A 27,901-nucleotide genomic window follows, 5' to 3' on the forward strand; every position below is an offset into this window, starting at 1 on the left:
TATATGGATTAATTTTCCGACATTTTCGAATTCCGTTATCGTAATAAGTTACTTGAACCCTTAAAACTCTAAGGGCTTCACTGGATATGCAGTTATATTTGAGCCAATAGAACTCACAATATCTGAGGCCTGTACTTATCCCCATTCGTCAAGTAGAGCGCCAAAATAATGTGAGTGCACTGGGCCCTTGAAAGAGAAAGAAAGACAGACAAAGAAAAAAGAAACAAAGAAAAAAAAAGAGAGAGAGAAAGAATGGGAAAGGGTGTATAAAAGAACAGCTTCGATTCAACTTGGAACACATCCATTTCATCAAATACCTTGGGTCTTGGAAATTTTCTTTAGAAAATATGGCATATTTAGTTTACAGGAACCGATACATACGAGAGAAAGTCAAAAATGTATCATCAACTTTGCCATATTTTTCTTTAGATTGTACGCATTGCGTTCTGCCCTTTCATGTTACGAAGTTATACTGTTGTTGTAATGCTACAAAAGTTTGATCTCAATGGCTTTATTTTCCTTTCTTCTGTTGCAAGAAGAACATGTCGCACTGTTGGTTATGAGAGTTTATGAAGAACAGAGGAAGGTAATCAAGCGACAGAAAGTGTTTTCGACATAAATCTCGCAGTAAGGTGCAAATTGCTGGCAAGCAAGTGACTATATCTTGCACTGTCAACTTTGCGCCCCTTTTCCAGATAGTCTTCCAATATAGGCCCTTTCCAATCCCAAAATATGCTGACAGTTGGGGTTCTTAATTTCCTTTTCATTCGTGATATTGGGTATTTTCACTTCATACTTTCTCTCTGGAGTCTGGCTCGTAATGAGAAATCCGTGACGATTCTCCTAAAAACTTGATCGCCTTGATTGTTATAGCGTTCGAGTAAGCGGTGGATGTTAAAGCACGTCCTGCTCCTTATTTGTGCGTCACGCTTGTTCGGCCACTTTTATAACTTCTCCATCCACTTGCAACGTGTAACTGCAAGTGAAAGCAGTTGGGAAAAAGAGTCAAAATGGCTGTGATAGTGGTGATTAGAATGTGGGAGCAAAAATACACAACCAGGATGTAATGAACTATTTTGGTATCCGTTCCAGTACTATAAATGATGACTGATTACTCTCTGAACTGTAATAAATCACTGACATGAAATCTTCAAATGTGCTGTTAATATTTTTTGCTGATTTAAATGGCATAGTTTGTGTCAAGTGTCAAATGTTATGTTATCAATATTCTTTTAATTGAGTTCACTTCTTAATAACTGCACATATAATTTAATGTTTCGTTAACTGATACTGATTCATATATTTTATGTAACGAGAATCCGTATGTGAAACGGTGTACAAATCTAAAACTTATTTTTCTTTGATACACACTCTCTGAGGTAATCTAATAGTAGCAAGTATTACAGAACATAGTTTCAGAGCTAAAAAATTAATAACCTGTTTGCCAGAAGATACGAAGATAGTAATTCTTTTAGTCCACGAATTATGGCCTTTTATATTAAGTATACATATCAGAGAATTGCTTTAATGACGTGTAGTAATACAAACATGTTAGAATAATACGTTTAGGCTTTAAGCCTATCAGTCACATTTACGGTGTCTTCTAATACCAAATTACAGCCTATCAGTCTTAACAATGTCTTGTAATAATCAAAGTATACTCTATCAGTCATCATTACGATGTCTTCTAATAACCAAATTATAGCCTGTTAGTAACCATTACGATGTCTTCTAATGCGTAAATTACAAGTTGAAATTCTTCCTAACATTCATCATTTATGTCCGATCAATAAAGCAGCTAACTCGTCACCGGGATTACTGAACCTATAGTAAAGACCTGTTGCGCATCTAATCCTACATTTCCCCACTCTCTTCTCCGCGACGATGATGTTTTGCAGTATTGCAAACTGCAGGGAGCGGAATGGTCTGAGGATTTTCTACATTTGAGTGTAAATGCTGTATATTGACTGCATTAAATTGTTCGTGCATTTTAATATTTTCTCTTTGAATATTTAAAGAATTAAGTGTGATCAGGGACATTTCTTACCAACGTAATATATGAATAAAAAAGGTGGAAAAGTTCGCAATGAATTTTAATGAAAAATAAATAAGCGATAGAACATAGCTCACCTTCTAAATGTTTTCCATTTTTCCTTCAGTTTCACTCTCCCACTCATCTGAGTCTGTATTAGCCGATGAATCTGAGTCTGAATCGGTTTCATCAAATCTAATTATCAGTTCATCTACACGCTCATCCATAAGTCCGCCTCTTTCAAAGTAAGAATCTTCAATTTTTTTCACGTGTTCACAACATTTTACCCATTTCTGTGGTGAATATTCATTAAATAACTTTCCCAGTAATTCTTTCTTTGCGTCCAGTGAATCGGAAATGCATTGCCTTGCTTTGCTCTTGATTTCCCCATACACAAGTTCAATAGGATGTAAGTCTGCGTGGTAAGGTGGAAGTCTTATTATAGTGTGCTCCGCGTTTATAAATTTCTTGTCAATCACGTATTGTTTCACATAAGGCACACTTTGAATTCTTAAGAACAGTTGTCTTTTGTTCATTCTCTACAATGTGTTTACTCTATTCTCCGCTTCAAATTCGGTTTCGTTTATAGTTTTGTCTGTCGTTGATAGCCACTGTATCATGTCGCTTTTAAGTGAAGACATAGTTGGTCTTTTTTTGATTTGAACATTGTGATAACTGGCATTATCAACGACAACAAAGCTGTTTTCGGGAAGTAGTTTTTCATCAATCCATTTTGAAAAAATTCTACTGTTCATGTCATCATGATAATCTCCATTTTTTTTGCTTAGATTTGAGCATTAATAGAGCATTATCAACAAACCCAAATTCCCCTCCTGCATGGACAATAATAAGACGTGGCCCTTTTCCAACAGTTTATGTTACAGCTATTTCACTCTCACTTTGCCAACACGCAGGTACTGAATGTGATGCGTGAATGTAGTTTTCATCAACATATACAATTGGCCTACCTTGTTTTCTGTATTCACGCATGTCCCTTAAATATCGTGCACGCCACTCAGCAATGTTCGGATTTTCAATCAAAATCTTTCTCCTTGACTGACATTTTCTCCACCTAAACCCTATAAACCTTAAATACTCACTGCTACAATCTAATATGCCGTCTTCTCTTATAGCTTTAGTTAGTTTTCGTAATGTTGGAACTACTTTCTTTACTGCGTAAAATTCACGAATTTTTCGCCTAATTGCACCTTTAGCAAAATCATCTGTTTGTATTCGCTTTTTCCTTGGGTTCTTTTTACCTGTCGGTGTAGAGAAATTCAGCTCACCTTTAGCCAGCAACTGTTTCCCTTCTTTTAAAATTTGAGAAACCATCAATTTAGATAATCCCGTGGCAGCGCTTGTGGATTCGACAACATTATACTTAAGTTTATATAACTCTTTTTGATTTTGCAAATACGTTGCAACATTGAAAACAATTTCTCTGGCTTGCCCTCTAAGAGGTTTTCCGGAGCACATTGTGGATTTGGACGGACCCGACATGATTTGATTTTCACAGACAATAATCACGTAATGCGCTTCACACACTCACTACTGCTCTGAAACGCAAACACACGAAAGAAAGACACTACTTAGAAAACAGAGAAACACCCCCGAGAACAACAACTTCTTCGACACAAATCAATCGGGTAGACGGGGCCACACTAATGCCAGCAGTTTTAACAAACCACTGATTCCTCGCCTGAACTTCGATAAGGTGCTCACCTTTCTCAACCCTTAAGTGTGGTCATTGAACCGAAGCACACATTTTATCTTTGACAGGGCGGAGCAACCTTGATCTATTTAGGAGCTTTTTTTTTTGTGACAGTGCCGCCCATTTTATTACCAACAAGTCCATTTCTGTTTCAAAGATATATTCGGCAATGACATCCTGAAACCAGGTCGCGGAAGGCTTGTTGGGAGAGAAGTGAAGAGTTCGTTACTTTTGTATTTTGTGTATATGGTGAGATTATGGAAAGAATGCCGCCCGTCTTCAGTCGCATTGCCGCACCGTATAGTCGCAAATTATTGGTTTAATAAATTGGAAAAATTATCTTGCCGGTTCATACCAATTAAAAAATAATAAAAAGAGAATTTTTCCCTTCAGAAGGCTTGAAGGGATCGTCCCGTCGGAAAGCGTCACTGCTTACAGTGTATCCATGAGGTAGTCTGCACGGGCCTGGCCCGTGAATTAATAAAATGAGGCTCGACCCGAGTTAGAAATATGTTTTAGCATTTAGGCCCGACCCCATGTGATAATCAAATGAGTCCGAAATACGCCCGAATTACAAAAACTTAACAATTAAGGCAAAATTGTATTTTTTTATTTGCAACAATTAGATGTTTAATTTTGCAGTTTAAAAGCTTTCATGATTCAAAGACAACAAGGAAATAAAGGTTATCGTTTACATTTAGTTAACTATGAATTCTCTCTTTAAAAAAAAAAGAGTAATTATATAAATTCTCATATAATATAAACTGACATTGTCTGAAAAAACCAAGACAGGTTGTTCCCAATGCTCTTGTTCCTTTTAATTCAGTGTAAGAAGCAGTATTTTCACTTAGACAAGCTAAGCATATTTATTTCTGTTACTTTTAGTTTTTTCTCTATTACACAGCTTTTCTCTCAATTGCACAGTGGAGCTCCTACGTGGCTAAGCGGTTAGCGTACGCGCCTTTGGCGTGGGAGACCCGGGTTCGATTCCCGGCGGGAGCTCATGTGGTTCGGATTCCACGTTAATCAGTAGGTCCACGTCTCATATAGCCTCGCTGCTGAACGGGACGTTAAACTCAAAATCAACTCAACTCAATTGCACAGTGATTTTAAGTGTGGGCGTCTCAAGTTACAAATTTAGGTGTGCGTTAAAAATTTCTCCAGAAAATATCGTTGTATTATGCCCGAAAAGGTCCCGACAAATATGATTGTTTACTTAAAAATTTACGGCCCGGGCCCGGCCCAAGTCCGGCCCTAGGCCCGAGCTCGTGCAGACCTCTACCATGAGGTTGTTTACCTACTAAAAAAGTAAGATTCGGACTTTAAACATTCCCAATTATGACAGAGCTACAAGGGGCCGCGGTGGTTTACTGGTACAGCGTTCACCTTTGGTGCGTGGAGTCCCTGGTTCGATCCCAGTTCTCGCCAAGTGGGCTTTGTGGTGGACAAACATCGTGTGCATGGGTTTTCTCGGGGTTTTCCCGTTTACTCTCTTTCTTCATTCCACCATTTCACTCATTCCTCATCATCACCCTTAGCTTCGATGCATAACGTGGGACGTTAAACTGAATATTTCACTTCATTTCATTATTACAGAGCTATGGTTAGAAGGAAACATCTTTATATAGGCCTATACAGAATGATGATTATGATGACGTGTTCTGCCTGAAAGCAGATCTTTGACCTGCAGCAGCTCCCTGTGAAAGGTGTGACCCATGGTGGTTTGCTATTGCCTTCCATGAGATGAAAATGACGTCCTAACGACAAGGTCTACAGTTTAATGTGGGATCCGAACCACTCGTATCCCCACCGGGAATCGAACCTGGCATGCCTTGATTACAAGACTACGAGCTTACACACTCATCCACCGGGAACACCTTGCGTTATAGAATAATACATTTAATTTTGTATATTTACTGATTGATTAGTGATGCGCACGAGACAAGATTTGAAGTTGTCTCGACTAGAAACTATTTTGTTTAAAGTGATATCTCGTCTCGAAAAATGTATATGATTCTATTGCAAGAATTTTGTATCGTCTCGAATCTTTCCGTAAAAATTATGTCTCGTCTCGTCTTGTCTCGAACGTATACCTAGGGTGATAATTAAATCAAATATTTTAATTGTAACTATGCCAAATATTTTGATCCGCACTTCTGGAAGAAGAACTAGCTGAAATAAAAGAAATCGTTGAACAAAGTTTTCTCTACTAATTATCAGTTTTTTTTTTCCCCACAAGTTGTACCTTCGGCCTTGGAAGTTGAATAATTATTCATTCTTACTCAGAAGGATGGGGGGCGCAAAATGTTAAACATTATAACACTTGAGACATACTTTGCACTAACAACAGACTGAGAGCAGCTTATTTGTTGTCTTATATTGACAAAAATACTTTTGTCAACTCGTCTCATTGAAGTAAGACAGAAATACTTCTCTTTCAGAAAGATGCGCCCCCGTTCTGTATTCGCCCCTGATTCAGTATCGTAATGTTCTAGTAGGCTCGGCTCTTAGGTCAGTCTTTAATGTGGCATCCAGAAAATTAAGTCATTCGCCTTTTGGTTTCTCTTCATTATAAAGCTTAATAACGAACATACGCGAATATACTACCGTAGAATACGAAGAGCTAATACCGCAACGCATTTTCAAAAGCGGGATTAAATGAAATGGACCACTGATATGAGAATTACGACTCGGTACTGTAACGCTACACGGTAATATTTGTCATTTATTTTAGCAGGTGATATTTGTTGTAATATAAGTTTCCTGAGTTACTATCACTGGAACTTTCAAAGCCAGAGCAGTGGATGGAAGAGTAGTGGGGAGGATGGCGGAATACGAAGTGCTCCGCAGCGATCTGCGCATCTTGGTTTGAAACTTGTCGAGTTATAGTGAAACGGTCAACTCCAGTCAAGAGTAACAGAGCAACGAAGAGATAACTTAAAGTACTATCCCTTCCTCCATATTGTGATCAGGTGAGTGTAATACTATAAGTTGATGGTTGTTTATTGTTGTAGTGATGCACATCACTTGAAATCCTTGTCATAAGATTAAATTGTTACATTATAACCTAAATAGTTTTCTGAAAACATTTTACAAAGAATTCTAGTGTGGTGTACGTGTGAGAGACTTGTGTTTTTCAACGACGATTCTAAGACACTTCAAAATTAACTTTGATTTGAATAGCTGAGGATTTATGAGTACTAATACATTTTGGCAATTAAGTTTAACCTTTTCCTGTCATTTTCATGAAAATAAATTCGATTAGTAAAACCACACTTCGCAAAAGTAATTTAATCAAAATAACGTTTATATCAATTACCATTACCTTTCTTATGAGAACGATTTCTTTTGTTAAAATTCAAATCAAGATTAACATAATAAATAGAATTTTGTATTTTAAAAACTAATTTTCACATTTCAGTAGAGGTGAAAAGAGAGAACCCCGTGTGAAAAGAGTGAGTGGATATATTTTTTTTACTTTTATTTATTTATAATTATTAGTGATTCAGGAGATATTTGAACCTCAAATTCCTCATGGGATGCTATGTGCACTAGCGACAAGTTTACTTCACAAGCTAGGCTTGATGAGCTGGCGTTCCATTTTCTAAAGTTTATATATATATATATATATATATATATATATATATATATATATATAAAGCGCGATCGACGTTAATTCACAACAGCTTGTGAACGCATGCTAGGTCCATGCCACTTTCTTACAGATGTTAATACTGAACAGGAGTTTTTTAGCTGTAATAAAACTAACTAATATAAGCACTCAAAAATTGCAAGTACTCATTGTCCCGCATGTTTTCCAGACATTCTTTAAAGTTTAAACTATTCCTCGCAAAAGTAAAGTTCAGAAAACATAAACAAAGAGTAAAACTAAAGAAATGAAATGAAATCTGTAAGTTCTACGTCCCGCGGTTATGGCGGTTAAGCTAAAGGAGACGGTGAAGATGAGAAATGAATGAAATGATGGAATGAAGAAAGTGGAAGGAAACGGGAGAACCCCGAGAAAACCCACGAACACGGTATTTGTCCACCACAAAGTCAACACGGTGCGAGCTGGGATCGAACCAGGGACCCCAAGGACCGGAGGTGAACGCTCTACCACTGAGCCACCGCACCCCCTAGTAAAACTAAAGAATCACATACTGATATCTATTGAACCTGTAAGAAACACGCTTACAAATACCTTCTACTAGGCGGCGTCAATCTGCTATTCTATAAAGGGAAGGCATAGCAGGTACGTGACACCTTGTAAAACGTTGTTGTAAGTGCTTACAAATTCAATGGGTGTCATTAGGCTGTTCTTCAATGTCACTCTTGTTTTAATTTTACTTTTGTCCTGACGAAGAACACCTATGGCTTCAAATAAACTTGAAAAAGAAAGAGAGAAAGAAAAAATCTTCGGAAAAGCACACGAATGTCGGTACATGCAAATTCCGATTATGTATCAACAGCTTCGGCGCATATTTGATAATTAAAATACACACCATCTTACTACTGTATAATTCCCGTTCTTTCAATCAGTGTAAGAAAATCATTAAATTGTTTTAAAGAAGATGCTCTTTAATAAGTTATTACTAATTGATACCCTTATTATTATTATTATTATTTACAGAATCACAAGGGTGTCTAGTAAAATTCCACAATGAAATTTCGTGACTTTTTAGTGACCTTTTCTTTACCAAACCATACAATTTCCTAACATTCTCAAGAGCGAATTTGGGTTCAAATTAGGCCGAATAGAAGAACTTTGCTTGCGATTCAGTAGCGTCTAAAGCCCATCATGAAGACATTTTTAGTGGAGAATTATGATGTCTTATAGAACAAAATTTTCAGTCTGTGCTTTGTATAGATTTAAAAAAAAAATCGTCACCTAAAATTTAAATTTCGTGACTTTTTCTTGACTTTCAGGACCTTTTTCTGATTTCAAGACTTTTTCATGACTTTCGTGACTTTCATGACCGATAGACACCTTGGTCACCATAACTTTAAAAACAGCACGCGTTTCCCTTCAGCACAAACAAATAAAATATCCTGTACATATACACATACAGCAAAGAAAATACGTACATCAGGGTGTAATCTGTGCGATGTAAACATCATCGTTCCATCAAAAATATATCCACAGCCGATTTCCTGCCTCTGATTTCGAAGCAAAGCTTTCCTCACAGCTGTTCTATCTTCCTCGGGTGCAAAATCTACTCGATACTGGTATAAGCACCAGTCAGTGCTGGACAGTAGTGGGAAGTAGTTGGCTGTCAGTTGAACTGCTTGTCCGGATAAACCTACGAATCAATGCACATATTTTTCTAAGAGAAATGTATGATAGGAATTTGTATTCAACTAAAAAACTAAAACACTCCATTCGATATAACTCTTACATTATGAAACATACATATAGTACATAAACAATATGAGGTATTTCAAATTATTATACTTATTATCTATTATATAAAAAATGAAAGTGGCTATGTTTGTGACTTCATAACTCTTAAACCATCCGACCGATCTCGATCAAATTTTCAACATAGATGAGGTTTTTATCTTTTCACTTTGACGATACAACTTGGGGGAGGGGGACATAAAAATGATCGAAAATGACCAATATTAGTGTTTAATCTATAGTTTCCGGGGTCATTAAGATGAACAACACTTCCGATGCCGTTTAAATTCAAATTCAGCCCACAACAGTAATATTTAATTCTTATTTATATAGATTACGTATTATTTTCTGATTTTTCATTATATTTTCTTTTTTTCTTTCGATTTGAGAGTGCTTCAATAATAGTAAAAAGTGACTAACGGAACATATTACTATTTTTTTTTTTTTTATTTTAACACAGTGAAGCGGGTGACTGAGGTTAGTTTACTCTAAATGAAATTCATATGAATAAGACAACGCTGAGAATCAATACATTACATACATATCCTCAATAACACTCTACATACTTGTATATTCAAAGTATTTCTACTAAACATTTTCTTCAGAAGTAAATGTTAAAAGAGGGTTTTGGGGATAACAGAAAAGAAAACAGAACAACAACTATCATAAACGTTATTTACAACTGGTTACTTTAAGCTGCTTTCGTCTTTGTTTCATTCGTTATATCAATAAGTATAACTATATGGCTGCAGGCATAAGTCCAACCGGCCTGATAAAATTGGAATTGTATCAAAATATTTTATTGTGGCGATGAATATATTCTAATTGATCTAGATCAGGCATGTCAAAGTCGCGGGCCGCATGCGGCCCGCATCGCCCCTAAGTGTGGCCCGCTTATGTCTCACTATTTATTTCACATAAGTAAATAAATTAAAAGGAGACGAAACCATCAGCATCATATTTTGCTTGCTACTCTCTCTCTCTCTCTTTCTATATATATATATATACACACACACACACACACACACACACACACACACACACACACACACACACACACACACACACACAAACACACATACAGTGGCTCGCCTTAACTTGACCAGGGTTGATCTGATGATACACACAAGGACCTTCTTCCATTTCATGGAAGAAAAACAGGTGTTGTGTTTGAAAACAAATAACAATACGCTTCACAGTTCTCATGGTTAAAATAGCTTTCGAAGGGGAAGCGTTTTTTTTTATTGTTGAATAATGATACAGTAGAAACTCGATTAACCGTCACCCTCGGGGCCGGGACCATGACGGTTAAGCGAATAGACGGATAACAGAAATATCGTTATAAACCTCTACAGTAAGTAGATTTAAAAGGTTCTGGAAAAAATAAATAACCTTATACAAGTGAATAATACTTAAAATGATTGAACAGGACCAGAGTAAACCGTATTCCTTCCATGTTACACTAATATAGGTTCATCTTGGAAATAATTCATAACAGTTTGGAATTTAATTTCTGGCATCTTGAGTGTTTCAAGTCCATGCTTTTCTCCATAAGGGTTTCAGTACTGTACCAAGTTTTTGTTTGGAAACTAGCATGACCGGAAGTGACGCATGACTATTTCAGTCCATTTCGCTTACACTTTATCCCGTGCTCAGCACGGCGCTCCGGAGCAGTGATGGATAATAGAGAGTGACGGTTAAAAGAGTGACGGTTAATCGAGTTTCTACTGTACTGGAAAATGCCTAATTTTTGGTAAGCAAACATCAATTTTGTATAAGTACTTTAATATAGCTTGAAACATTTTTGTAACAAAATTCTTAATTAATAACCTTTGATTATTCCTAATAACCTTTTGCTAATCAGCCTTCTTGCTGTAAATTGACATCTACTATGTACGCATTATTCAGACACCACATATATATATATAATATCGTAACATGCGGCCCGCTGACAACTCAAATAATTTTTAAATGGCCCCATATAAGAAATCAGTTTGACATACCTGATCTAGATATTATAAAAATTTACTTAAAAATAAAAATTACCAACAAAAATTAAGTGTACCAGAAAGTAAAAGAGTACTGAAGTTAAGTTTGAAACTGTTTTTCTTATTCAATTGTCATATCCTTAAAGATTCCATCCCTTTACGAAGTGTAAATTAAGTTATTAATAAATTCCTAAGCATGGCATGAACGCAACAGAAATTGATATTAGTTTTTTACATAACACAGATGATCCGAGAGTAATCACACAACACTCATAGTCGCATTTCAGAAAGATGGCATTGTACTCTTAGTTAATATAGATGCATAAATTACATAAATATTTAATACATCCAGTTAAACGTCATGTGAACAGGATACACGCTAGTCATCTTTAGCTTACGATTGAACTTATGACGCACCTCCTTTTTGGTCAATATTAACAATAAGTGTCAGTGTTGATTCGATTTGAGTTTAGCGTGTCTTTGAGCAGCGAGGCCATATGAAACGTGCACCTAAAGCTTAACATGGGATCTGAACCACATGAGCTCCTGCAGGGAATCGAATCTGGCCCTGCAATGTCAAAGGCGGGTATGTTAACAATTTAGCCTCTCAAAGGCAAGCGTCAGAATTATATAATTGTCTTTCTTTTTATGTTTGACAAGAGTTACGAAGACTACAGTGCTAAAAAATTATTTAAAATATTGCAGAGTAGACTTAGGTCCCAAAACTACATTAAATAATAATACCTCTTTTAGATTCTACTCTATCAGGTCTTGTTCTTAGAATTTCCATTCGTTCTGCTAACTGCCTCCGACCACGAATGGCTCCACGACCAACAGAAGCTTCTCCTCCAGCTCCAGGCGGTGGTCCTAAAAACAAAGTAGTAATAATAAAAATAAAAATAATAATAATAATACATTATTGACATCAGAAACATGTCGCAGAAGCATCTATCATTATGGTTAGCAATATACCTACTTTTCTAAGGTCATTATTCAACAGATAGAACATTCGTGATTTAAGTTGTGTGTTCGGATTCAATATTAATGTCACCGAAACGTAGGCTTAGTATGATATCAAAATGTCGGCAACAATTGAGAACATAAAGTAAAATACGTTTCGACATCTTATTCTGTTTAATCTGTATTACATGTATAGTAGGAGGGAATTACTTATTGATCCTACTAATGAAGAAAGTTTATTATAACAAATCACAAACAAAAGATTATAAAAAATCAGACAAAACGCGGTAAAATAATAATAATAATAATAATAATAATAATAATAATAATAATAATAATAATAATAATAATAATGTATCTATAATTATTCATCAGTGGAAACATTAACTAAGAAAAGTCAATGGAGATGATGATCAAACAACTAAACTACTAATAGTTGTCAAAAACAATAATTATCCAAAATACTGAATTTTTGTGAGTACAACTCATAATTTATTTTTTCTTCTAGTCTCATTCCATTTTCTATTTGATTTACAAATATCTTTGTTCCTGCTTTTTACAAAAATAGTGTTCGATTTTTGGCAGACGAACATTTTTGTATATGTATTAATGATTTACGATTCCACGTTTGAAAAAGAGTTCTGTTCAAAGATGAGATGAATACAGAACATTATGCTCATATCTCAAAAAATCTAAGACGCCGTAACATACCATCGCATACAAAGAAAGTTGAGGAAAATCTACCGGAAGACAAATTAGGAATCCACAGAGGCAGAACACGAGAAGTCGAGATACGATAAACCTGAGACCGATGATACGAATACACTGGAGACGGGCAACTTCAGTTATTGCTTTCACTGATGTCGAGAAAGTGTTCGATAATGTTATTTGGGAAATTTTATTCAACACACTAAAGGCCTTAACGTGACGATTTATTTATTTCGACTTATTTTCTATATAAGAAGCCGTATTTATTTCGACTTATTTAAACATGATACAAGCTTTAAGACAATATTTCTTTGATAAGATAAGATTAGAAAGTAAAAATATTATATATGTTTTAAAGTAACAGACACTTGCTCACTCATACTCACGCACACGCACAAAAATATAAACATACGTCTATATATATATATATATATATATATATATATATATATATATATATATATATATATATATATATATATATATATATATATATATATATATATATAAACATACGTCTATATATATATATATGACTTACAACTTAACTGACGATCTGTGGTACTGGCTTTTCTGTCTCTGGGTACACTCAATCCTCCTTCGAGAACAATAAATTGTAAACTGCTCTTATGAAAAACGTTACTGAACCTGACTCACGTATCGAAGTTGGTAAAGTCCAACCACGGGTTGAAATTACGTATGATTTTGAGTAATAACTATATCTATGGAAAGGAATTGCAAGCTGGCCGATCTTTCTAATTATCTTTCAGCTGTATCAAGAACCAAACAGCATTGATAGGGAAACAGAGACTAAAAGCACAAATATCACCATTTTGTTTAACATATATATCGAAGAGACACTGAAAGAATACAGGGACAGAAACATTTGGAATGTTAAAAAATTAATTGTAGACTTCACAGTACGTCTCGCAGATGATATTGCTCTACTGGCAGACAATAAAGACGATATGAAATGAAATGAAATATATCTTTATTGAAGCGGGCGAGGTTCAGCCATGGCTGCTATACCATCTAACCCTTGTCAAAAGAATACAATATTAAACATTACACATCAAATGGAACGAAAAAGAAAAAAAAAAGTAAAAATTACAATACAAGTAAAAGAATAAATCAGAAAATAAACAAATCACATATGCAATAAAAAGTACCGATATTGTTGGATTTAGCTAAGTTGTTACATAAAACTGTACATGTAAGTGCCAGAGGCCAGTCGCTGGGATTTCATCAAATGTGATTTTAATAAATTTCGAAATGAATTAAATTATTATTTCCGTAAGAGCTTTTGATATCGCATTCCATATTCTCGGACCTGCTCTAGAAAATGATCCTTGCACTATCTTCAGTTTAAGTCTTTGTACATTGAATTTTTCACTGTTACACACAACGTGAGTGTGAATTTGTGACCGCTTTGGAAATTTACAATATAAATATTGTGCGGATTGAGTTTTAAGGATTTTATATATCAGACAACTATAGCGCAGGTATCTTCTTCTCGACATTGTTAAAATATCATTTCTACTTAGCACTGGTACGATATGTTCCGATTTCTTAAAGTTAAAGACAAACCTAATGCACGAGTTCTGTATTTTCTGTATAGTTTTAGAATTGTAAACGGAGAGAGATGGTCCATATACAGCGTCACAGTGGTCTAATACCGGTAAAACAAGAACTTGTATGAGATATAATTTCATAGACTGAGATAGAAAGTCTTTGGCTTTGTAAAGTCGACGTAATAAAGTAATAGCTTTATTATACTGAGTAGATATATACAGTAATTTAGTTCCTTATCCAATATGAGTCCTAAACTTTTCACATGCGTAAAATAAGAAATATAAGTGTCCATAATTTTTATTTTTAGATCGACTGCCTTTATTTTACTCAACTGCTGTGAGGTTCCTATAATTGTAAATGTACACTGACTGGGGTTGATGACAAGGCCGTTATCGGTACACCATTCAGATAGAGAGGTCAAATCTCTATTAACAAGTTCTACAGTTTGTGCAATATTTTGTGGTGATAACATGATGCAAAGTTGTGCGTCACCCGCGTAGCAATGCACAGTAGAGTATTTAATGGAATCTATGAGGTCAGCAATGTAAATAGAAAATAAAAGGGGACCCAAGATTGATCCTTGAAGTACTCATTTGTTTACAACGAGTGAAGAAGATAAGGGATTTTGAGCTGTCCTAAAATATACTTGTTGCTTCCTGCCTAATAAGTAGCTTTCAATTCAGTTTATAACGGTATCAGAGAATTTATAATACCTTAGTTTAGCCAACAACAGGTTATGATTAACTAGATCGGAAGGCCTTGGTTAGGTCTAAGAGGACTATGATGGCAACTTAAAGAGTTATTAACTGCGTTTAATATCCCATCTGTTACCTCGAGCATCGCACTGACAGTACTATGATGCTTACGAAAACCGGATTGAATAACAGGGATAATATTATGATTTACATAGTCGTATACTTGCTGGTTTACTAATTTCTCTACAACCTTTGACATTACTGGTAAAATACTAATTGGACGTAGCTCGTTTAAGGAAGTTACGCGGGGTTTCTTTGGAAGCGGCACCACTTTTGCTGTCTTCCAGGCAGTAGGAAAGTAGCCGTTAACTAGTGAATAATTATTTTTGTTAGAGGTGATAGTATCAATGGCAGCGCTAATTTGATCATTTTAGTGCTTATTGCATCAAAGCCAGCTGAGTTATGATATAAAGCATTTCGTACAATTTCTAAACAAACTGTTAAATTAAAAATGCAAGTTGAAAATAAATAAAAATAAAACCAAAATAATGAAGTGTACAAAAGGAAGAGACGAAAAAGAATGTTTGCTAGATGGAGAAATGTTGGCCCAAGTTAAGACATTCTGCCACTTGGGAAACAATCTCGTTTTATGGGAGAAGAAAGAAAGAAGTAGAGCTATATTAGCACATGCTATATAATTTTTCAATAAGAAAACAAAATTACTGACATGTAAAACTATCAGTGAAGATACTAGAAAATGTTTTACAAAAGTATTTGTATGGAATGTTGGAACGTATGAATCTGAAAGTTTGACAAAGAAAATCAATGCTCAAAATGGGTGTTCGCATCGTATGTTTACAATTTACTGAATGAGCAAGAAAAGGAAAAGATGTAAAGTAGGGACGCCCGTACCTGGAAATTAAAGACCTAGTGCTGCAAAAGACACCTCTAAATAACAAGAGAAGACTCATGCTATCCATCAACCACTAAGGTTGAGAGATCAGGAAGGAGATCAATGACTTGTGTTTAACTTTATCCAAATTATTTAAATCTGTATCTTCGTTCTGCGGCAATTCAACATTTTTGTGTACCTTTGGCATTCCTCTGTAGCTTACCAACTCTGATTTCGTGTTCTTCATCAAGAATATTTGGAAAACATACAGTATAATTCAGTTGCAAGATGTAAACTTTTAATTATTTTAGTATTGTAATGGTCAATTAATAATGCACTACGGGTCAAGACAAAATACGAATCGTACTTGTGGGTTATTTTCCATTTTTCTTGTTTCCCTTCTAAGACGACGGTAAGTTAAAACGTATATCACACATTTTCTGAAATCTCTGTTCTATTCTATATACCCTGCTTCTTATTCCGTAGGTCTAAGGCCAATTAGTCTAAGGGTAAGAATAATTCAAAGTAACTCTTTTTTTTCTTTCTTTCTTTTTTTCTTTAAATCCAACAGACTCGTCTTGCAAAAAGGGTTAAGTAACCAAACGGCCAACTTACTTTCCTTGTTATACATGGAGTTAAAAAGGAATAAATCAGACATTTTTAATTTTTATTCGCGGTCCGGATAGTCACCATTTGCCACTGCTAAAATTCCACAATGAAATTCCGTGACTTTTTCGTGATCTTTTCTTTACTAAACCATAACATTTCGTAACATTCTCAAGAGCAAATTTGGGTACGAATTAGGCCGAACTTTTATGCATACGATAGAAGCGTGCTTAGCTCGCAATTTGGTAGCGTCTAAAACTGACCATAGACATTTATAGCCATGAATTTTTACGTTTTGCAGCACAAAAGTTTCCAGTCTGTACTTTTATTTGAACAATAATAAATAAAAAAGAAAAGCTAAATTTCGTGACTTTCTTGACTTTCATGATCGTTTTCTGATTTCGTGACTTTTTAGGGACTTCCGTGACGGATAAACATTTTGTTTGCCCATCAATGTATTTTTATGTAGATCATATGTGTGTTTGAAGTGTCAAATGTTTAGACAGCCCACAAACAGAATTAGTATATTTAGCTTCTCTTTCACATTATTATTTATTAGCAATAATTTTCTTGGTTAATCTTTGTCCTAGTTCAAAATGACCTTAAGAACATATAAATATCTTTGTAACAAGGTAATGCCTAGCAGAATTCCTCCTCTGTAGCAAAATCATAAATAAGCACTGAACATACGGAAGAGAGGCTTATCCACTCAAGGTGCTATGGTGAGATCGTTACCACTAAGAATTTGACCTAAGCGAAATTCTAGCGCTCTTGATCTCACGACAAAACAATGGTATACGATGACAGCTACAATTTACTGCGGTAGTAGTGGGCATGTTTTGTTAATAGCTGTGATGTATTATTGATGGACGAATACGCTGGTGTTCTTAATAATAGAATACATCAACCAATTAAATGAGCGGAAATAAGATTCTGCCTTCGTACTGGGAGTCTTGGGTTCGAATTTCGGGGGCGGACATATTTTTTCTCTTGTCTATTAAGTCAGTATCTAGAATATCTACACCTTAGTTATCTTCCTTCCAACCATTCCATCTTCTATACTAGTAATGTTTCCATCATACAATGGTCTTTTGATTGTGTCTGAGTCATTGTCAAATAATAAAATAAGTTCATAATATGATTTCATAATATTACTGATTTGTTTTGGCTTTGATTAGCAGTGACGTATATTCGATCAAAATTGACACAACTGACTCATATTCCCTCATCCAACCCCGCTTCAATATGCTGCTTGTGTTTCGTGATAAGAATCATTATATAAACGCACCAAATCGTGACACATTAGCTGCTAACTGTCATTTCATAGCACACAAGAAAAAAAAGAAAGAAGAAAAGCAAAGAGAACAGCGTACGACATACTTTCAAGACGCAAGGAAACAGGATACTAAAGAAAGTGAGTTGGAGTACAATATACCGTTTCAGAGGAAGTAAGTTGTAAGTTGAAGTCATTGTAAATCTTATGGACTACAATGATTACGTTTCATTATTTTTATAAAGCAGTTGAAATAACTTTTATACGCCAAATTATGGCACGACTTTTGAAGGGCTGGAGCCAAATATTGTCACCAGTTAGTCCAAATTTGCACTACAAAACAATATCTTTTATGTTTCTACATACACCCACGCAAGTAACAATACCATTAAAGTTGACTCTACAGTGTGGCTCATAAATTACGAAGGGGTTGCAATACCTAGTATTTTCCATGAGAAAATGATTTATGTGAATGTTTTTGTGATCGCCGTAATAGAGTATATGGAAAATCTTCTAATCACCATTTTCTTTTTATTTTGAAGACATCATAAACTAGACGTGCAGGGAGTACGAAACTGGAAAAAATACTTTTACGCAAAGAACGAAAATTATTGAGCTGTATTTTGAAAACTAGAGGTCAATTGTCTTAACACAAAGAGCGTATCACGGTCAGTTCCGTGTCGGGGATGCACTTTCTGAATCAATGAATTCGTCGTTTGATTGGACGTTTCACAGAATATGGTTCGGTAGCTGATTTCCCACGACTAAGAGACCACGCTCGGCAAGAACACATGCAGCAATTGAATGGATTCGGAGGAATGTCGAAGAAGCACCGAATGTTTCTGTAAGATAGGCTGGTGAAGTGAGATTGAGTCGAACGATATTGCGTCGCACTTTGAAATAAGATTTGAAACTGTATCCCTAGAAAGCTCAACAACTGCAACAAACAGATTATAGGCAACCCTTCAAATTTTCTACGTGCATTAAGGAGATGGTACGTGAGAATAGATTTTCTTGACAATTTGACTATAAGTGACAAAGCATACTTCTACCTCCATAGGTATGTAAACAAACAAAATTGCAGATTTCGGAATACCGAGAATTTACACGCTACCCATCAACGTCCACCACACTATGTGAAGTGAAAAGTATGATATAGTGTTACGTCCCAGAAAACCACTGGGCCTTACTTCTTCGAAGATAGCAATGGCAATGCAGTGACCGTCTCCAGGCAATGATTCAAGAAATTTTGTGCCTGAAGTGAAAAACATGCCAGACGTTTGATTCCAGCAAAGTAGCGCCGCAGCCCACTCATCCAACCATACAACTGCACTTCTGCGAATCATTTTCGGGCATCGAATTATTTCACGAAATGCACACATTCCTCAGCCACCACGACTACCAGATTTTTACCTTTGGGGCCACCTTAAAACGGGTGTATGCCAATGAACCTCAAACAAGACAGCAACTCAAGGAGAATATTCGCGCGGAAATCCAAGCGATAATGCCAGCAACTTTGAGATGTGCAATGACGAATGTTGTGACAAGACCTTATGCGTGCGAGCTGCATCATGGTGGACACTTATGTGAAATTATTTTTCACAGGTAGATGACAGAAATTTTCCATATGTAAAGTATGTTATACCACATTTAAATACATACTGCTAATATATGCGGTTTTTAAACCCCTTCGTGACTTATGCCCCACTCTATATCATAAGAGATTTCTTCTACAGTTGCAAGCAAACCACGGAGATAAGCAGCACATATTTTGGGCCCGACAAGGCAAGCGCCCATTACGTTATAAAAAAAAAAATAAATAAATAAATAAAAAAAGCATAATCATCATAGACCGATTATATTCAGATGAACCCTATTTCCAAATATAGCCAAACAGGAGATTTCTGCCATATTTGGGTCTAAAATGTCTACAAGAAAGAATGAGAGGCGAGGACCAGGTTCTGTCGCATGTGACTTTTAATGGAACATATGTTAATGTATATATACAGGGTGTTTCAAAACAACACCGATAACGTTTGAGAGGTGATTTCTGACACCAAAATAAGACAAAAAGTATAGATTAGCCTGGGTGCAGAAGCCCGTCAATTCTGAGTTATAGGCTGCCGAAAGCACACACAAAAAAAAAAGATCTTTAAAGGTCCATAGCTCCAAAAGTATGGGACCTACCGTAGTCGGGTCAACATTTCACTTACAGAGGGAGTATGACTATGGACATTTAATTTGAAGAACTCACCAACTACCTCTATAAAAACTGATGCGGAATTACCGCAGGAGTCTGAAACTTGAATAACTGGATAGGGCACATACTAGTTCCTAAATGAAGTGTTGACCCGACTACGGTAGGTCCCGTAGTATTGGAACTATGGACCTTTTAAAGTTCATTTTTCCATGGTTTTGGCAGCCTATAACTCCGAAAGGAAGCATCTGTGCACCCAGGTTGGTCTAAAGCTTTTGTCTTATCTTGGTGCCAGGAATCACTTCCCGCAGAACTCTCTTTCTATTATATTAGCGTTTTCACTTTGAAAAAGGCATCATAAAGAAAAACAAAATCTAAAACTTATAATGTACCTGTGCACCAAGATCTGCACAAGTTTTCTAAACCCTTGTCAGTGAGAACAGTGAAAAAATGTTTTTAAAATAGGACACTTCTGTACCCAAAATTCATATCAGATAAGTTAAAAATTAAAGAACTGATGGAACCAAAATACTGGAAATAAATGGATGCATCACGAAAGAACACCTACATAAAATTACTCATCAGAAGTTCGCATGGTCTGACATCGAGCGTACCTTTCACATTAGAGAGATTGTATCTATACATGACCGCTTACATTTTATTTCATTCCACAACCATTTAGAATAAGCAATCCTACCTGAAATCTGCATACGTTGCATCCTTCCAGACAGTCCATCATCCCCTGCAGCACCTTGCTGATCTCGACCCCCTCCTCTGTGAGTAGCTCTCCCACTAACTGGAGGCTGACACTGAAAAATATATATATATATATATATTTTGCATTGTAGTTAATAAATATGTAATCCGACGGAAAACAATTTTCTCTTTCTTTTCAAAGGAGGCCTTACGGATATTAATGAAGAAATCGACATCTTGCGTTCACCCTTGCTAGCTGGAACGCCTCGTATATTGATGCCTCTGTACTTGGGCGCGTTGAACTTCAGTAATTTCAGATTCTAAGAAGTTTGTATAAATACTTTAATTACCTAAATTACTAACTCCATAGAAGAAAAACACACGAGAAGCAGATAAACTAAATATTCGTACATTTTTCTTATGGACAAGCAGAATTATAACCACACTGAAGTTAGCATATTAATTCGTCTTTTCCCTTTACTGCACCTTATTCCAAGCCTTCAACTTCGGCTATATTTCAATTGCGCAAATAAAATGCACTTGAGCACACGAAGTAACCAAATGTTAGAATAGAAGTCTGAAGCTAGCACATTGTTTAAAATAAATTAAAAAAAAAAAAAAACCCTAAGTTATCAGTATTAAGGGGATAAATAAAAAAAAATTGTTATTCAGAACACTCTTTTGTCTTATGAATTTTCTTTCATTTTATTAAATTTTACCAACATGAAGACAGAAGTATTGAGTGAGACATTCAGTGAAGAACAAGTAGTAGTACTAGTAGTCAGTAGTTGTAATAATAATAATAATAATAATAATAATAATAATAATTATTATTATTATTATTATTATTATTATTATTATTATTATTATTGTTATTATTATTATTATTATTATTATTATTATTATTATTATTATTATTATTATTATTATTATTATATAGTAATAATAATAATAAAAGCAGTACAAGTTTGAGTAGTTGAGCAGTTGTTGAGTATTATATAATTTTTATTTTTCAATCAGATTATATTTGCTGTTATCTAGATTATTCATAATGTCAAATCCCCTTTTTGTACGCTGTTACCTGAAAACAATAAATGAGATCGCTAACATAAAATGGAACAGTCTAATTCAGTCTTATAAAACAATTAAATCACAATATTATGAAAGTCTAGTATAAATAATAAAGTAATGCCTTATAGATTCTTCACAAACGGTTGCTGCTTTAGTAAGAACTATGGAGAAAGAGTCAGAATGCGTTGAATATAAACCGGGAAAACAGGTTTTACAAATCTGACGATCCAAGCCAGGATCCATTTCCATAGAAACGAGAAACACTGGATTTAAGTAACTGTGTAAAGAAAATAAAAATTTAGCGTTTACAAATTTGGCGAATACATCCAAGATTTTTTTAAAATCAATATTAAGTATACTTACAAATTTGGCTATACCAGCTAGGATTTTGATTCGTTTTAAGATTTTACTCATTCCAGGAAAATAATCGGTTAGAACATCTGCTCCCAAATGCAGTGCACTGGCAATTCGAAAACTGTCATTGGGTTTGGGGAAAACTAAAGAAGGTGACGGGATAGCATCGAGCCAAACGCCTGCTTCTGGGGATGATGTAGCTAGGAGTCTGGTCTTATCTTCTGGGTTATCGGATAACTGAAGTACAGCTGAAAAGTGATGATTTATAAGAGGATCGTCCCAAGAGGATTGTAGTCCTCTCTTATCAAGATCAGGGGGATCTGATCGCACTATAGATGACCACTTACCAATGCTATCGCTGACATCCGAATCCGATACTAGGCTAAGATCTTGTTGGAGAATGGTCTCGATCAATGGCTTAGCGCCATAAAATGAAGACAGAAAGGATGAAATAGCCAGATCCATGGCGCGGCGAATGCAGAGACCTCCGTGGTTAACTGGGAGGGACGCCTGCAACCAAGAGTTATTGTTGAGTGAACAATTCAGGATAGATTCTAGACCGGTTTTCAAGGTGTTGTCATAGCATTCCAGTAGATCAGCATCCCGCCAAGAAGGAGCACAGCGAAGGAAGTATAGCAGCCTTGGCATGGACAATGAGGCACGTAGTAGGTAAAAGGCAGTGAACTGAAATCAAGGAAAAGACGTGTAAAGAAGAATTTTAATTTAGAAATTTTGTCTTTTAATATTGTTAGTCTTACCTCATTAGATAATGTTGCTCCTAATAAGCTGGCGTCATCTGTCGAAATTCTTTGAATCCCAGGCGCGGCTTCGTCAAACAGCTTGATGAGGTTATTAGACTGCTCATTGGAGACTCCGAGAAAGCTGACCTCACATTTGGAGAAATTCATTTGCAATCCGATCTCCTTAGCCCGTCTACGGATCATTTCTAATGTCTCTAGTACTGTATCCTTGTCTTCAGCTATAGTCCCGTCATCCAAATACCATATGTTCAGTTCCGTATTGATACTGTTAACGATGGATTGTAAAGTTAATGCGAACAAACCAGGTCCAAGAGGGTCGCCTTGTTGTACGCCACGCTGAGAGAGGATTATTTTATCTCCTAAGTATAAGTTGCTCGGTTGCGAGTAACACTGATGGACGTATCGATAAATTGATGGAAAACTTTTTTACCTGTATGAGCATAGAGTCACGATTCAACTCGTTAAATACGTTTCTGAAGTCTATTTTCAGAAACACTTTCTCCTGATGGTGTGGAAAAGAGTAGTACATACGAGCAGCGTGGACTGCTGCTTCTGCTCCATGTGGGACGCAAACTCCCAGTTTGTGTGGGGATAGAAAATGTGTTAGAGGTTCTCTAATTCTATGGCAAATGATTTTGGCTGATAATCTCCTCCACACATTGCCTACTGCGATAGGACGAATGCCGCCACTTTTCTTCCTCAAAGTTATTAGTGATGCTCCAAAGAAAATAGGTCTAATTTCCGTGGGCACATCACCGGAAATAATCAGGTGGAGAAAATCGCAGATGGCGTTAGTCACGTGGTCTTTAGTTTTGCAGTCTTGGGAGAGTAGGAGGTCCTTTAATATTGAAGGACGGAGACTGTCCATACCTTCTGATGACCCGGAAAGAAATGATTTTAGTGCCTTCGTTAGCTTATACTGTAGGCGCTACAATACTGGGCTCAATAAGATCGGGAAGTTCAAAAGGGTGGCTGTGAGCCGGATGTTTCTCTTTTAATGCTTCTAATACAGATCCATTCGGAGAAGCTGTAGTATCTTCTGAGATAAGGAGCCGTACTGCGTCTTCTCATCCGTACTGCATCTTGTCACATTGATATTTAACACGATAAACGCCACTACTTTATTGGGGATTAGTAAAAAATGTTTTAAAAGTTGTATCTTTCTATGGATCTACGAGGAAGTTCTGAAACCTTATTGTTATGTTTTTGCAGTATCTTCTTAATTTTTTCGAAATATGTGGGACAAGAGGGATACCAATCCATTTGTCAGTCTCGGCATCTGTTGTTGGTTGATGGTGGATGCCGACCTGCTTGTACCACTTCGTAATAAAGATTTTTGAAATCCATTTTCTTGTCTAATCTTTATTATATATTGACTTTCCAGATTGAGGTCACCCGACAGATCTGAAAGTAAAAGAGCTCTCCTGAAGAAGTTATGCCGAACATTTAATTTCTGAAGCCATGAGTGTGATGATTTGAAATTAATGTACTTGGTGCCAGCAGAAGGTTTGCGATATACCGAACTAACAAACTTATTGGCATGCATTTTGATGGTATTGTCAAGAAAGTTGAGAACTCTATTTTCTTCAATTTCCATCGCTGATTCTGGGGTGTATCTGATTAAGTTCCTCTTCGAACTGTGTCTAGGCTGAACATGGAATAGTTTTCCGAAAGCCCTTCCTAGAATAACACTTTGGTATTTTGAGGTCTTTTGCTTATATTTCTTGCTAAACATTATTACCGCTCGCAATACTGTGATATTACTAACATTTATTTGAGAATTCATCAGACGAGGCATATATAATACTGTTTACTTTTTAACAAGACGACGCACACTGCATTTTCTGGTTCTTCAACTGGTGAAGCAATATGGACGGACAATTTGGTGACAGATGACCAATACCTTGACGCCATGTTACTTATGATTGGAGGGAAGAGAAGAGAATGAAATCAAATGTTTATTTCACATTCCATGATTATGCCTTTTAGACTAAAGGAGACGGCTGATTGATGCTTCCGAAAGAATTAGTGAAATGAGAATAAGGGAGGAAACAAGAGAACCATGAGAAAATCCCGCGGAGAAGAGAAATTAAAATACAAACGTATTGTGTAAAACATTCAAATGTGCATGACTTACGAGAAAGTCTGCACTATTATTCAGAAACATTACAAATGAGGAATTACATGTAATTTTAGAAATCAGAAAACGCTGGGAAATATTCGGTCGATGTCGATGATCACAATAGAAGAGTCTGGCATTGAACTGTCTTCGCCAAAATTTAAAGTTTAAAGAGCGTTTTACAAGTTATTTCATGTTAAGGCGTTTGGAATACATGACGGTTTTAAATTCGGCGGTATTCTGAAAACACTTTCCATTTAACATTCCGCTACTTTGGCTTAAACTCTGTCAAAATATTGCCCTTCGGATTTTACAATTTCTTTGAGGTCCATTTCCTATTGGATACTTGAGTGGGTGTTGAATGGACATAAAACAAGTTATCTCTTTTCCGGCCATCCAATCCTTCAAGGTCTCGGTACCCTTTTTAAGAAAAGAAAAAGCTACGAACGTGTGCTTTGAATCTGAGCATCTGCTATCGACGAATCCACCAATAATAAACTTATTCAAGGAAGGAAAAAAAAACTAGTTTCCTTTCTTTAAAAAAAAAAAAAAAAAAAAACTATACACTAAATTTTACGATAATCATCCTCTGATGAAAGGGCATATCACAAAAAAGGAAAAAAAATAAAGATTAGGAAGGAAAATATGATTTCTGGGGACAGTTAACACATTCGTTACCAAAAACGACCTTAGTCTTCCTGCACACATAGGCAATCTTAATCGTTTCTTTTGTCCTGCATACTATAGATGCTCAGACATGTCTGACTATTCACAGTTTTGAGTGGCTATAATCAGGTTTAAGGAGTTTAGCGTTACTAAGAGTCCCGTTATCCTCTCAATAAACTTCTTTTCGTGATTATTTCCATAAAACAAACCCCCACGGGAAAGTGAACTGGGAATTTGTGTATGCAATGTTCACAAATATTTAACACTTTTTATCAACACGTGCTAATTATAATATGAAACGTTTTTATACTGTAATAGAAACATTTCTATACACGGAGTCCTTAAAGTGCTGTTTTAATACAAAATTTTGCGTACATTACTTAGTTTTTTTTTTTTTTAATTACCGAGAATTGAAAGCTGACGGTGCTCGTTCGGGACATTCAAAATAACATCACTTATCTTGTCCACATGTCGTCCACATTTACTGGTGTTTGTGTACATACTTTGATCCTCAGGTGTCTCCACAGCCAGTTCTAGTAGTACTGCAGTGAGTCGTCTTCTGTCAATCGGTTACTTTCAAAATTGATGGATAAAAACTGACGAACCACCAGGACGAAATGTTGTGACGGTCCATTTTGTTCCATATAGATCTCATAAACGATGTTTATTCTCTTAAATTATAGCCAAGGAATGTCTACAACATGTTCATATAGCAATCTCCATTTACCGTGACTTCCTCAAAGAGAAATGGACCAATGATGTGGTCCACCGAAACCGCACACCAGATCACATACGGCTGGAACTACCCCGCGTATGCACCTCGAACTCATGTGGATTTTCAACCCCTTAAAATTGGTAGTGTTTATTTATCCCGAAACATAAAACATATCTTCACCTCTGATTCCGAGAAAGAACGAGATCATAGTCTTGTAACAGATAATTCTTTACAAAATTTCATTCTCATATCACAATTTTCGGATATCAGATCATCAAATTTTAACTTTTAGGGTCAGCCCTTCACCTCCTTTCGTACAATCTTGTGCAACAGTGATCACAGCATTCTCAGTTCCAAAAATCTTCATTCAGCGGTACTCTGTTCCACACACTGTCTGAATCACATTATCACTCGTTCCTGTCTTTCCACTACACGGGAAATATAACACACTTCCCGTAGTCTTGAATTTTTCTACACCATCTTTTGATACTTGTCTCTGTTGAGGGTGTTTTCCCATACGTTGTTTGGAACTTTCTCCGTACAGACATGCAAGATTTTAAAGTTGGAAATCATAGCATACACTGTGCCTTATCCTGTAAGACATCAGTTTGAGTTGGTGATCATCTGATTATCGGTGCAGTAATGTGGACATTACAAATACTGTAAATGAAAATTTTAAACATTTTGCTGAGCTAAAATAATGTTTCATCTTAACTTACACGGATAAGAACTAAGTTTTGCAAAATTCTGGTACACAAGTATAACAGTACAGTGAAAACATTCAAAGTACAGCCGCTCGTGTTGGACTATCTTCAGCCATCTTCCAGTCAATTCCTCGATAGCACATCTAGTTCATACAGGCAAAGAAGTCATTCACTGTTGTTTCCACTTTCTGCTGGTTAGTGAAGCATCGTGATTTCAGGGTATATGCCATAGACCGAAAAAGGGAGTAACCAGAAGAGCCAGATGTAATCAGTTAGATATCATCAAGCTCCAGGTAGAGGGAGAGATAGGTAGGTGTGTGTGTGTCTATGTGTGTGTGTGTCTATGTGTGTGTGTGTGTTTGTTTTTCTCGAGCCAAGTGTAATCTTGGGTTATTCTGTCGCAGCATGGCGCGCTCTCGGTTCACCAATGCAGGTTATTTTTTTTTTTGCCTTGTGCAACATACACCCGTTCCAACTATTCGGAACAAAGGACAGCATTGTTGGTACGACCGTTAGAAAAATCTCGTCAAGTGAATCACCCCTTCGGTAGTTCTACCACACACACTGCATGATTTTATGCTTGAAACGGCCCTATTTGACGACCAGTTCTGGAAGTTTGCCCTTGCTTAGCCACTGTTTTTCAATATTCAGATTTTGGAAAAATATCTAATTTTCGTTGCATGTGACAATTCGTTTTCAGAAAGTATATATAACGTAGATTTCGCAGCAATAGTCGGCACACATCCATTCTCCTCTAGGACTGAGCTGGGGCACATGTGGCAT

At 36.1% G+C, this 27,901-nt stretch overlaps 1 protein-coding gene across 2 annotated transcripts in view; it reads right to left on the reverse strand.

Annotated features, from left to right (window-relative positions):
* The window catches only part of LOC145668061 (piwi-like protein Siwi), a 164,258-nt gene that overhangs the window by 120,511 nt on the left and 15,846 nt on the right, over positions 1-27,901 (reverse strand). For both annotated transcript variants that reach the window (XM_081735559.1, XM_081735558.1), the window contains exons 3-5: positions 20,730-20,841; positions 11,874-11,996; positions 8,829-9,043 (exon numbers count right to left, since the gene is read on the reverse strand). In XM_081735559.1, the coding sequence (XP_081591685.1) occupies positions 8,829-9,043; positions 11,874-11,996; positions 20,730-20,841 (450 nt within the window). The remainder of the gene's footprint in view (positions 1-8,828; positions 9,044-11,873; positions 11,997-20,729; positions 20,842-27,901) is intronic.

Source organism: Thermobia domestica, chromosome 13, assembly GCF_964235325.1.
Source record: "Thermobia domestica chromosome 13, izTheDome1.hap1.1, whole genome shotgun sequence".
Taxonomy (NCBI): domain Eukaryota; kingdom Metazoa; phylum Arthropoda; class Insecta; order Zygentoma; family Lepismatidae; genus Thermobia; species Thermobia domestica.